The sequence below is a fragment of the Danio rerio genome, chromosome 7 (assembly GCF_049306965.1).
Source record: "Danio rerio strain Tuebingen ecotype United States chromosome 7, GRCz12tu, whole genome shotgun sequence".
Taxonomy (NCBI): Eukaryota; Metazoa; Chordata; class Actinopteri; order Cypriniformes; family Danionidae; genus Danio; species Danio rerio.
The window spans coordinates 39,739,248-39,752,868 of NC_133182.1; the positions used below are offsets into that span (position 1 = coordinate 39,739,248).

Here is a 13,621-nt window from a genome sequence, read left to right on the forward strand (position 1 = left end):
TCAGTGGAATTTTGCATTTTGTTTGTTTTTATATTTTATAACATTTATCTGATAATAATCATTCTAATATTTATGAGTGTTTTATTTTATATTCAATCTTTCATTCATCCATTTTCTTTTTGGCTCAGTCCCTTTTTTAATCCGGGGCCACAGCAGAATGAACCGCCAACTTATCCAGCATGTTTTTACACAGCTACATACACACACATACATATGGTATGTCATATGGACATTTTCATATGGACAATTTTAGCCAACCCAATTCACTCATCTGTACTGCATGACTTTGGGGGAAACTGGAGCACCCGAAGGAAACCCACACAAATGCAGGGAGAACATGCAAACTCTCACAGAAACGCCAACTGACCCAGCCGAGGCTCGAACCAGCGACCTTCTTGCTGTGAGGCGACAGCACTACCTACTGCGCCACCTATTCAGTCTTTATATTGTTTAAATTTCCGATCTGGATTTAGGTTTCAGGGTGGCTCAGTGGTTAGCACTGTCGCCCCCAAGCAAGAAAGTTGCTTGTTCAAGCCCTGGCTGGGTCAGTTGGCGTTTCTGTGTGCTGAGTTTGCATGTTTTCCCTGTGTTGGCGTGGGTTTCCTCCAGGAGCTCTGGTCTGCCCCACAGTCTAAAGACATGCACTATAGGTAAACTGAATAAACTAAATTGGTCAAAGTGTATGCGAGTGCGCATGTGTATGGGTGTTTCCTAGAACTGGGTTGCAGCTAGAAGGGCATCCACATGTGTAAAACATAAGCTGGATAATTTGGTGGTTCATTCAGCTGTGGCAACCCCTGATAAATAAGGAACTAAGTTAAAGGAAAATGAATGAAAGATTTAAGCTTCAATTTGATACACCTAGTAAACACTGGTATCAGAAATATGCACATACAGTAACATTTATTTCTAACTTTTCTCTATCACATCAGTGGGTGTTGTCATACTGTGGAAAACTATTACAAAAATAGTTTTTATTTTATTTTTATCCATTCATAATTTTTTCAGCTTAGTCTTCTTATTAAAAGGCACCTATGGTGAAAAATCTACTTTTCAAGCTATTTGGACAGCATGTGTATTTATAGTGTAAAGACAGTCATATTGGGCTGATATAAACACACCCAGTCCTTTTTTACAATTTAATAACATAAAAAAGGTGGACCAATTGGAGCAACCTGTACCGCATGTCTTTAGACCATGGTGGAAACCGGAGAAACCAGAGGAAACCCACGCAAACGCAGGGAGAACATGCAAACTCCACACAGAAATGCCAACTGACCCAGCTAAGGCTCGAACCAGCGACCTTCTTGCTGTGAGGAGACAGCACTACCTACTGCGCCACTGCGTCGCCTAGATTTATTATTTTTTTCAAGAAAAGTTTGTTTCAAAAAACATCTGACCCCATGTTGCTATAAAAAGATGGATTTATAAAGGTCTAACCACAATTAACATACATTTTATGTATTAATATTTTAAAAAGTTACAGGGTCTTTTGAAAAACATTGGTTATTTCATTAATTGCTAATAATAATAATAATAATAATAATAAAAAAACTTGCTGTAATACTAGAAGTGTTAAGTGACTCTCTGGCATAAGCATGCCTGTTGTTTACATTGCTGAATGTAGGCTACCTGTAACGTTCGAGTCATACGCAGATATTTATTTTATATAGCATACCTGTAAAGCTTTTTGCATGTCGGTTATTTAAAACGTATATAACTTCTTACACATTTGAAATTGCTATGTTTACAATTAACAATAACTTCTACACTTTACGAAGACTGGAATAAAAATTATATCCTACCTAATGTAGAAGAATCTGTCTCCTATTTGCGTAGTTAAATATGGGAAGTGTCAGAGTATGTGACCTCTACACTTATAAACGATGAAAATCCATACCTTTGCAGCGGGAAGAGAACGAGACGAGAGTCCACTCACGCGATACTTTGTGAATCACGAGAGTCACGGGAGAATAAAGCTTCTTGCTATGAAGGTTAGTCAAAATACTTTAGCGTTAATGTATTTATTCTACAACCTACACTAATGAGACTATACAAATAAGATTAGACCAAACATAAGAGAAAATGTACAAATATTTCTGTATTCAAACATAATTGGGTGGGTTGGCAGTGCCGCCTATAGGCATCTTCTCGCCAGATTCAACACACCAACACAGTTTCACAATGAAGCTCACATGTTTTTATCCAGAACCAGAATCAGAATTTAAGGAAGGTCTAATCAAAATTGGATGACAAGGTCAGTGACATATAGGATTCTGACTAGATAAATGTTAAGGACATGAACCTGTCATAAATAAAACAATGTTCACAATTGTTGTCAAATCATGTTTCAAAAAAAATTATTAATAGTACAGCCCTCATTTAAAAATGCAATATTAAAACATTTAGCTGAATTGTTACTATTAAAGAGTAAAACAAAGTGTACAGTTCAGAATTATTAAATTGAACAAGAATTGCTAAATTTAATTGCCTTTTGAAATGAATGTTAACTTTAAAAGATTTACTAATTATTTCGGTGTATAGTTTGTTGCCTAAAACTATATCAACCAACAGTTTTCTTGATTACTGCAGCAAAGGACTGAAGACTAAAGCTAGATATTGAGATAATAATTCTTGTAAGTCTGTTTTCATCTGCTGTCTCTGCTGTCGATCTGATTATTATTATTTTTTTTTAAGACTCAGTGTATTTTAATATGTGTATGCATTTCTGGATATATTTGTATTTCTAAAAAGTCTCACTGCAAATATTTTAAACAATTTAACTATAATATTTTACAGATATTTTACCAGCATATAAATGTATTGTTAAAATCACCAGGTGATTGCGTGGTTTACATGTGATCTAAATTGTGTCAGCAGAATGTGTGATATTTCGGTGGTACAGTTGGAGTTTCCACCTGTTTTATTACTGCTAGAGAGCACAACAGGTGAGAAAACAAACACAAATGTCAGTGATTTTAGGGGTTCAGTGTAAATTTCTGTCGTATAAAGTAAGATTAAACACTCATTTTTAAGCACATTAATAAAAGGGATAGCTCACCCCAAAATACAAATATTCTGTCAATCATCTTCCACTTCTTTCAGCCCAGTCTGAATTTCTTCTGCTGAACAGAAAAGAAGATGTTTATAAAATAATAGAAACCTGTGACCATAGTATTTTTATTTCTAACTATCAACGGTTACTGGTTTCCAGTATTCTTCTGTATGCTAAGAAACCTAAACACTTGAACCACTTTGGAACAACTTAAAGGAGAGTAAATGATGAGGAAATTTTAATTTTTGGGGTGATCTATCTCTTAAGTTGTGGGTCTGTAGGTGTTCGTCTGTTGGTTTAGAACACAATGTTTGAACTAAATGTCCCCACATGAAGAAAATAAACTGAAATTACCACTGTGGGGCCCAGTCAATATAAAATCATCATTTTATAAAATATATTTACAAGATTGATAATTTATTGAGTTGTAGAAATCCTCATTAGCTCAAAATAAAAACAAACAAGCCTCAAAAAAAGCTTCCATGATATAATGATAGAAAAGCAAATGTGCGAGTGTTGATTGAGGTGGAGGGGAGCAGAGGGGGGGTGTTGGGATTTGCCAGTCTCATTGGCTTAAGGAAAGATCTGCTTCCTTAAACAGAATGGATGGGAAGCCTATAAAAACTCAGTTAATGTAATGGACTGACACTCTTTCCTTCTAATCCCTCTGAACTGAGCGTCCTGCTGCGCGCTGAAAGGTGAGTGTCTATTACTCTGTTTGTCTCTAGGGTTTATCACACTAGCATTAGATCACGCCACAGACATTCACAAGATTTCACTCATGCCCAAAAGCCAAATTTAGCCTGGAAAATCAAAGCAATAAGCAGGATAATCTGCTTTAATATGTGGACTGGATGAAGGTCCTTGCAAATAATTGATTTAATTCTGTGATATATGTCTTATATCACGCATTGAGTAGTAAGTTCTACTTTTGAAACATATTACTTCACAACCTTAACAAAGTATGTTCTATATAGTTAAATTAACAATCTGTAAAGAATTTAGCTTAATTTATTTAGTGTTTTTTTTATTCTTATTCTTTGTTTTCCAGTGCAAAATATTTAAACATACCTAAAATAATGCAAATATATGTAACTTCAGATTCAAAATTGACTAAATAAGATATTAAGTCTTACTTTAAAAAAAAAAAGATCAAAATCTAGTGATTTTATGTTTAAAACAAGAAAAGTATGTTAACTCAAAGAGTAAAATAAGAATGTTTTTACATTTGATCTTGTTTTAGGCCTATAAACACTAAATTCATATTTTCCTTTTTATATATCAAGTAATTTTGTTGTTTGATTGACTGTATCTACATTTAGGAATATTTAGATTTTCCTTTATCGTGTAACTTATTCTTTATTATTTTTTTTACTTAAAATTTTAATTAAATTTTCAATTAATTAATGCAATTTTGTCTGCATTGTGTGTGAATGTAATCTGAAAATCCTATGTTTTAAACTGTAAAGGTTTATATTCTTTTATAGCCTCTCTATAAAACAGTTTTAATGAGTTTTTTTAAAGCATTGTTATGCCAAATCCTTAAAAAAAAGTGTTTTTTAAGTGCCTGGTTTGATATATTGGTAATATTGTTGGAATAAATCCAAGTTTACTGAATTCATTGCAGTGTAGTGTAATGAATCTCATTTACCAAATTCTCAAAGTTCTTAAACCATTTTCAACCATTCAAAGCCTATATCATCACTATTTCCTTTTCACTATTTTATTTTTTTCATATAAATTATTAATATGAACACAACAACTTATTTTAGATAGCAGAAGATCCAAACTCAGACTCCATCCCATCCATAATACAAGAAAAGGTCTAATATAGTTCTTCAGAGCACCAGGAAATATTTTTACAGCTGTGAAGGCTATCAGCTGTTGAGTGTTGAGGCTTAGGAGATTCTTCAAGAGGTCTGTCAGCTGTCCCGTCCTCTGTATTCCTACAAAAGAACGCTAAAAAAAGAGCTCAAGACAACTGCTTCTCAAATTCAACCCTTTAAACACCGGACACTTCTGTTGCTATTGCCACTTCCAGACATCCACGTACAGCAGCCATCTCTCTTGCACATTATCAGAAGCCAGATTTAGACCTCCAGATGACTGAATGTAAATTGTTTCCATTAGATTGAAGGCAGCAAAACTTACACCTACCCCGCACAGGCGTCTTCACCTTCAGAGGGGTCGCCACAAAGAGACAGCCAAGATGTCTGAGTAAGTATTGATTTACAAACATTGTGATGTTGAGATGTGATTACTAATCCCTGCAAATACATTTAGCATTAAGTAAAATTGTGTGTTTATGATAATACATGCAAGAATATGTGCTTAAATGAATCAAATATTAATATTTGCCACTTTGGAATGAGAAGGTTGTGAAATTTTTGTCAGTATTGGGTAATACTCATATTCTGTGACAATTTATTTACATTATGTAATACTTTTTTATTTAAAATAAAAAGCTCCTAAGAACTTTAACTTGGTGCTATTTTTGTAAGCCAATTTGCATTCTAAATGGACACAAGTGGACCAATCGGGATCATTTCAGAGGTCTGGATTAGTTATATAAAGAGCCATATCTAAATTTTTTTTTTTAAACCTTTATTAATCCGGGGTGGCCACAGCGGAATGAACCACCAACTTATCCAACAAGTTTTTACGCAGCGGATGCCCTTCCAGCCACAACCCATCTCTGGGAAACATCCACACACACACACACTACAGACAATTTTAGCCTACCCAATTCACCTGTACCACATGTCTTTGGACTGCGGGGGAAACCGGAGAACCTGGAGGAAACCCACGCGAATGCAGGGAGAACGTGCAAACTCCACACAGAAACGGCAACTGAGCCGAGGCTCGAACCAGCGACCCAGTGACCTTCTTGCTGTAAGGCGACAGCACTACCTACTGCGCCACTGCTTCACCTAGAGGCCTTTGCCTTTCATATAATCCACTTCTGATACCAAATGATCAACTAGAAGTCAAGTTATTATTTTTTGTTCCTAAAACTTGGATAGGCGACAAGACTTTTGTCAGGTAGTGTATAGATTACCTGAATTTTAAATGTCCATTAACTCATAAATGTTTTATTGTGATATTTGCAGTTTTTGGATTCAATTTAAAGATATTTTATTTGCATTTGACCTGTTTCACAAAACCCCATTTCAAAATATGAGAGGATTTTAATATTGTACTTATAGAATACATTTAGGCTCATTTTTATATTTGAAAGAGTCTTGTTCGTCATAGAATTCCGCTATACAGAAAGAAGAAAAGCTCAGTATCTGAAAACTGCTCAACCTGCAGAACCTTATAGTTCCAATGTGGCAATTTCTGGAGTTCCATTTGCAATCATCCCAGACACTGAATGCTGCTCTCAAATTAAAAACATTTGCTTTCTGACAGGAAAAAGATGACTTCCAGCCGTAGGCACCATCTGAAGGTGAGGTCATCTTTTTCTTCATGACATCTGAGATATATGAACTTCACTGACTCTCTTGATGATTACTGTCTCTATGTGTTTTCGTGCTCCAGAGCTTGTTGCTTCAGATAGCTCATGGGCTTCTGGAGGAAGAAGCAGCAGCGGCAGAGGAAGAAAAACAAAGGTACATGGAGGAGAACTGCCCTAGTCTCTCACTGCCTGGAAGCTTGCAAGAGCTACAGGTACACATGAATATTAAAATAAAATGACATGAAAATGTGCTCTAAATGTATAGTCACCTTCAGATTTGTGTGACGTTTTTATTGGTTGAAGATTTTTAGCTTAAACTGTGATGATTGAAATACAGACGGATATATGGTGAGTTAAGAACATTTTTACAGATGTGTAGAAAAAAGTCACTGTGTGTGTCTTTGTTTAAAGGAACTATGTAGGAAGATGCACCAGCAGATTGACATGGTTGATGAACAAAGATACGACATGGAGACCAAAGTGGCCAAGTCAGACAAGGAGGTAAATTTAAATTGAACAACATATACTATATGTAAAAGTACAAATAAGTACACAAGGCATTTTTATTTGCAATAAAAAGTATTAGTAAGCAGAAATAATATACTGAGGCTAAATTAAATTTTACAAATGGATGACCGGGGATGATAACCAGAATGCGGAAGTCCCAGAGTAAAATGAGAATTTATGCTACACCAGTGTTTTGGAATATGTCTTTACGCTGTTTTCATCTGTTTTTATATTATTTGTTTTTATTTTATTTATACTTGTCACTTTTATTCCTGTTTATGTAAAGCACTTTGAATTTCCACTGTGTATAAAATGTGCTATACAAGTAAACTTACTTTACCTACCTTACCTTACTAGGACTACAAAGCCCACCCTACATCAGCCCATAATCCTAAACCTAAACAGTCTCGCATTAAATATACGGTTTTTATTTACTCATTTACTCACTCACTTTCCTTTGGCTTATTTCCTGCTTTATTAGGGGTCACTGCAACTGAATGAACCACCAATTACTCTAGCATATGTTTTACTGGAAGATACCCTTTGTCGCAACACTCATAAACTCTCCTATTCACACCCAACGGCCAATTTAGTTTATCTAATTCGCCTATACCCTATCTGTGAAACCAGAGCCCCTGGAGAAATCACACATGAACATAGGGAGAACATGCAAACTCCACAAAGAAAGGTCTCCTAGTCTAGCCGGGACTTGAATCAGTGACCTTTTTGCAGTGAGGCAACCGTGCTAACCATTAAGCCACTGTGCCGCCCTGTGTGTTGTTAATTTACATTTATTTATACACTCTATTTAACTTCTGACCAAAACTTGAAAAACAAAATGTTTTTCTTAATGTCTTTAGATTGAGGATCTGAAAATTAAGGTTCAAGACCTGAAGGGTAAATTCAAGAAACCGGTTCTGAAGAAAGTGCGTATGTCTGCTGATGCCATGCTGCAGGCCCTGCTGGGCTCCAAACACAAAGTCTCGCTGGATTTGAGAGCCAATCTTAAACAAGTCAAGAAAGAGGTCAAGGAGGAGGTGAGGGCACATCATTAACCTTATAAGAGAAACATTGATTATAAAATGTGGGCAAAACTCACATTTTCTGTTGATCTTATTCTGCAATGCGTAGGTAAGCCCTTTTCTGCGATTGTTTTTGAACTTCTGATTTATTTGCCTTTATGGGGATATGACTAGTAATAATAAACATCAGTAAATGATTCAACTTCTTGCTCTACAAACAATTGTGTGTTTGTAGATTATGACAGTTATGACAGTACATAAGAATGTAAATAATATAAGAAGAAATTACAACTTTGCATCATCAAGCTGCATAACAAGCTGGTTTTTATGATTAAAAATCAGTGGAGCTTTTATGTCAATAAGGTTCCAATGGCTTCACCCATTCCTATCTGAAAGAATAAGGTCTATATTGCAGATTTTTACAACAACATGTTTTCAGAGATAGTCAGTCAGTGATAGTGAACGAAGAAGAATATAATAAAATGTTCTGTCTGTACGCTGAAATTGATCGGAATACAAACTACATAAAAAGGCTTTTAATTATTGCACTTTTCTGCCACTCCAGGAGAAGGAGGCGGTGGGAGACTGGCGTAAGAACATCGAGGATAAGGCTGGTATGGACGGCAGGAAGAAGATGTTCGAGTCTGAGGCTTAAATCTGCTGCTTTTCAATCATTTGTATTAGGTTGTCTTAAGTCTTGTGGTAATTTTGGTAATAATTGGTAATAGGTAAAAGTGGTGATATTATCTGTAGTAATGAAGTTAAAGTTGGTAAAAGCAATGTGCTGTAAGAGAAACGTTTTCAAGTATGTGATGTTTGGGTTTGAATTTGTGAAAAAAAATCCACTTTTGATCTTTAAAATTCAGTAATACAGTAAAACTTGTTAATGCTCAAAATTGTATTGCGGTGAGTTTCCTGGAACAAAATAAACTACAAATCAAAGTTTTATGTTTTGATGTTTTTATGCAACAAGCTTAATTTCATCGTCACCATTGGAACAGTCAGACTAACTACACAAAATGTAAACAGAAAAACACTGTAACACCAGCTCTTGATTGACAACAGGGTCGTGGAAAGCTCTCAGGGCCAAAAATATAAAATTTGATTGCATCAACAAATAATTAAACTGTCAAAAAGCACAAGAAAATGATGTATTGGATTTTATATGTAACATGATGGAACATTATGTATAGAAAACAAAATCAGGTGGCATGTTTATTCATGGAGGACATTGTAAGTTTATATGTAGCAGATCGACTTTTCCCCTATATTGTAATGTACATCCACTGGAAACGATCCTGAAATTAGAAAAAAAATATTGATATGTTCATGACTCTGCCTTTTGAAAACCAATTGGAATGCTGGATTATAGCTGCTTCTAACAAAAGAAAAGAAGGTTAATGCATGCATAAAGGCAAAGCAAAAACAAGATGCACTGATAGCCCTGCCATGTGAGAAGTGAAGAAAATTTGTTTAGAAAGGGAAAGTTTGGATTAAATATTCTGAGGGCAAATTATATTTTACAAAACAATAAAGTGCTGACCCTCTCATCTGAATGTTGCAGCAGAAATCGAGACTCATCAGACCAGGCAATGTTTTTCCAATCTTCTATTGTCCAATTTTGGTGAGCCTGTGTGAATTGTAGCCTCAGTTTCCTGTTCTTAACTAACAGGAGTGGCACCTGGTTCTGCTGTAGTCTACCCACCTCAAGGTTGGACATGTTGTGCATTCAGAGATGCTCTTCTTTAAAACCTTGGTTTTAACAAGGGTTTATTTGAGTTACTGTTGCCATTCTATCAGCTTGAACCAGTCTTGCCATTCTCCTCTGGCATCGACAAGGCATTTGCTTCAACAAAACTGCCGCTCACTTGATATTTTCTCTTTTTCAGACCATTCTCTGTAAACCCTAGAGATTGTTGTGCATGAAAATCCCAGTAGATCAGCAGTTTCTGAAATACTCAGAACAGCCTGTCTGGCACCAACAACTATGCCTTGTTCAAAGTTGCTTAAATCACCACATTTCCACATTCTGATGCTCGGTTTAAACTGCAGCAGATCATCTTGACCATGTCTACATGCCTAAATGCATTGAGTCTGCCATGTGATTAACTTTAAAAAAATTGCGTTAACAAGCAGTTTGAAAGACATACCTAATAAAGTGGCCGTAAGTGCACATCATTCATTTATTTATTTCCTTTTCGGCTTAGTCCCTTTACTAATCTGGGGTCCCCACAGTGGAATGAACCGCCAACTTATCCAACCTGCTGAAAAAACCAGCTTAAACCAGCCTAGGCTGGTTGGCTGGTTTTAGCTGGTCGACCAGGCTGGTTTTAGAGGGGTTTTGGCCATTTCCAGGCTGGTTTCCAGCCAGTTTTTAGCTGGTCAGGCTGGGAGATGACCAGCTAAAACTAGGCTGGTCAAGCTGGTTTTAGCTGGATTTAGCTGGTCATTTTCCAGCCTAACCAGCTAAGACCAAGCTGGAAATGGCTGGAAACCAGCCTGGAAATAGCTAAAAACCCTCTAAAACCAGCCAACAAGCCTAGGCTGGTTTAAGCTGGATTTTTCAGCAGGGAAACCATTGTAAAACCATTGTAAAATGATTGTAAAACGTTAGTAAAACCATTGTAAAACGATTGTAAAACCATTGTAAAACCATTGTAAAACGATGGTAAAACCATTGTAAAACCATTGTAAAACGATTGTAAAACCATTGTAAAACGATGGTAAAGTGATTGTAAAACCATTGTAAAACGATTGTAAAACGATGGTAAAACGATTGTAAAACGATGGTAAAATGATTGTAAAACCATTGTAAAACCATTGTAAAACGATGGTAAAATGATTGTAAAACAATGGTAAAACGATCGGATAACCAGTGTAAAACGATTGTAAAACCATTGTAAAATGATTGTAAAAGATGGTAAAACAATTGTATCCCTGCTGAAAAAAACAGCTTGTTGGCTGGTTTTAGCTGGTCGACCAGGCTGGTTTTAGAGGGGTTTTGGCCATTTCCAGGCTGGTTTCCAGCCAGTTCTTTGCTGGTCAGGCTGGGAGATGACCAGCTAAAACCAGCTTGACCACCCTAGCCAGGCTGGGAGCCCAGCCAAGACCAGCTATGTCCAGCTAAAACCAGGCTGGTCAAGCTACAATGGCGTTTTTACCATTGTAAAACGATTGTAAAACGATGGTAAAACGATCGTAAAACGATGGTAAAACCATTGTAAAACGATTGTAAAACGATTGTAAAACGATGGTAAAACAATTGTAAAACGATCGTACGATGGTTTTACAATCGTTTTACAATGGTTTTACAATGGTTTTACAATGGTTTTACCATCGTTTTACAATGGTTTAACAATCGTTTTACAATCGTTTTACAATGGTTTTACCATCGTTTTACAATCGTTTTACAATAGTTTTATAATGGTTTTACAATCGTTTTACCATCGTTTTACAATCATTTTACAATCGTTTTACCATCGTTTTACCATCATTTTACAATGGTTTTTACAATGGTTTCCCTGCTGAAAAATCCAGCTTAAACCAGCCTAGACTGGTTGGCTGGTTTTAGAGGGGTTTTGGCTATTTCCAGGCTGGTTTCCAGCCATTTCCAGCTTTATCTTAGCTGGTTAGGCTGGAAAATGACCAGCTAAATCCACCTAAAACCAGCTTGACCAGCCTGGTTTAAGCTGGACATAGCTGGTTTTGGCTGGGCTCCCAGCCTGACCAGCTAAGAACTGGCTGGAAACCAGCCTGGAAATGGCCAAAACCCCTCTAAAACCAGCCTGGTCGACCAGCTAAAACCAGACAACCAGCCTAGGCTGGGTTAAGCTGTTTTTTTCAGCAGGGCATCATTAGCATATGTTTTACACAGCGGATGCACTTCCAGCTGCAACCCATCTCTGGGATGAGTGCACATCATAAACATTAATTGGGCTCACCAATGTGCAGTTATCATCACAAATACTTTCATAATAATATTTTTTTAGTTAAACCATGATTCATTTAAATGCCCAACAATTGTGACTTGAGTGATTGTCTCCAATTATGTACTTACTGCACCTTAGTCTACCTGTTTATTATCTTAAGCAGTTAGGCAACAGGTAAACAATGCATGCTAATAATATATTAGCTCTGAATCAAGTGTCTGACAGCATGCAGATTATTAGCAGTCCTTCAATACTTTTGTTTTGTGTGTGTGTGTGTGTGTGTGTGTGTGTGTGTGTGTGTGTGTGTGTGTGTGTGTGTGTGTGTGTGGTATCATCTTACTCTCCCAGAGGACTGTCACATGACTAGTTAGCTCTCTTCTGATTGGAAGACCGAACTGGAATAGACAGGAGCCAGAGTTTCAAAGCGCTGAATGAAAAACACATGGAGAGAGACAGAGGAAGGGAGTGAGTTGAACAGAGTAAGAGAGAGAGAGAAAGAGAGAGAGAGAGAGACTGAAATCCTGTTTAGTGAGAGAAGGGGAGCACATTCACACCCTTCAGAGAACTCACAGGAAAGGAGAAATAATCGGGGAAACGGTCAATAATCTTCAGTCACAGCTGATATTTCAGAGAAACTCAAACATGTCCAGCTCAATCCTGCGACGGAATTCCAGCAAAAAGGGACTGGAGAAGCTGCAGAGGTGAGATGTTCTTCATTTGCATGCATGTGTGAATGTGTTTGTCTATTTGGTGGCCATTTGGTGATTCAGATGTGTTTTCTTTGATCTGCTGCAGTCACTCCAGTTGTCTTTAAACAGATTATGGTGTAGTTCATTACATTTACTTTCATGACTTTTGATTTCTACAAGATAATTTAAGACATTTTTTTAAATGGGTTGAGAGATAATCTGAAATGCTGAACGGCACAGAAGAATCATCAGGACAGAAAGAATTTATCAGGCAGAATAGGGGAAACACGGAGCATGAGATCCTTCAGCTGTTTATCAGTCCTTCAGGGTGTTTAGGGGGAAGGGGTAAAGTTCTTGTAGGTTGTTTTGAGGTCAGACAAAATCTATAGTCTATGAATGCATGCCTGTGATGTAGTAAGAATCAGGACTTCCAGGGAAGGGGCAGTTGATTGTGTTGTTTTCTAGAAATGCAGCGTTATTCAAACCTAATTTTGGTAAAACACTATCAAACTCTGGGTTAATTCTTTTTCATTCAATTCTTAAACCAACTTAAACCTGACAGTTGGGATTGTCATATAACCCAGCAGTTTATAGAGTGTAGTTGTGTAAAGTGATGTCATGAAATGATAATGTAAATGTGTCTGTAGTTCTAAAGTAAAAAACATTCCAGTTGTCTGTTTTTCACATGTCGCACAGTGACTCAATTCATGACATCATATGGAATGGCAATGACAGGCTTCAATGGCTTTTATGACTGGAATTTTCCTAGGCTTGGTGACATCATTATCATCATCAGATCTCCCCCTGCAGTAAATCTGCTGGATGTATGATAGGGGACGGCCCCCCTCCGCTCTGCCCTGAGGACCCGGAGCCTCCTTTAAACTGGAAAATTTGAGCCGCTCCAACACCCAAAACATTCACATTGAGGTTTAAACAAAGAAAGGGAGTTTAGTTGTTATTGC

General features: G+C 36.8%; 3 protein-coding genes across 10 annotated transcripts in view; all 3 read left to right on the forward strand.

The window, feature by feature from the left end:
• The window catches only part of esyt2b (extended synaptotagmin-like protein 2b), an 860,030-nt gene that overhangs the window by 54,315 nt on the left and 792,094 nt on the right, over positions 1-13,621 (forward strand). The window lies entirely within an intron of this gene.
• tnni2b.1 (troponin I type 2b (skeletal, fast), tandem duplicate 1) lies at positions 3,610-8,987 on the forward strand. 2 transcript variants are annotated; one of them, NM_001136492.2, is made up of 7 exons: positions 3,610-3,753; positions 5,186-5,272; positions 6,467-6,503; positions 6,596-6,724; positions 6,924-7,013; positions 7,880-8,056; positions 8,607-8,987. In NM_001136492.2, the coding sequence occupies exons 2-7, from the start codon at positions 5,265-5,267 to the stop codon at positions 8,694-8,696; spliced, it is 531 nt and encodes a 176-aa protein (NP_001129964.1). In that variant the 5' UTR covers positions 3,610-3,753; positions 5,186-5,264; the 3' UTR covers positions 8,697-8,987. The 2 variants fall into 2 exon arrangements, with proteins under 2 accessions (NP_001129964.1, NP_001017587.2); NM_001017587.2 differs by lacking the exon at positions 3,610-3,753 and having other exon boundaries at positions 5,086-5,272.
• The window catches only part of lsp1b (lymphocyte specific protein 1 b), a 30,166-nt gene continuing 28,949 nt past the window's right edge, over positions 12,405-13,621 (forward strand). For 4 of the 6 annotated variants that reach the window (XR_011016125.2, XR_012382243.1, XR_012382241.1 and 1 more), the window contains exon 1: positions 12,411-12,671. Coding sequence is in view for 2 of the 6 variants with exons in the window: in NM_001423832.1 (NP_001410761.1) it covers positions 12,613-12,671 (59 nt within the window). In the remaining 4 variants the exon portion in view is untranslated. Of the gene's footprint in view, positions 12,672-13,621 lie in introns of all 6 variants that reach the window. The other 2 variants (NM_001423832.1, NM_001423833.1) reach the window with 1 other exon arrangement.

What these genes read in the sequence shown, in the direction of transcription:
- tnni2b.1 (NM_001136492.2), top strand. An exon ending in GAAGCTTGCAAGAGCTACAG is followed by an intron (nt 6,725 to 6,923) that starts GTACACATGAAT and finishes CTTTGTTTAAAG; the next exon opens with GAACTATGTAGGAAGATGCA. An exon ending in TGGCCAAGTCAGACAAGGAG is followed by an intron (nt 7,014 to 7,879) that starts GTAAATTTAAAT and finishes TAATGTCTTTAG; the next exon opens with ATTGAGGATCTGAAAATTAA.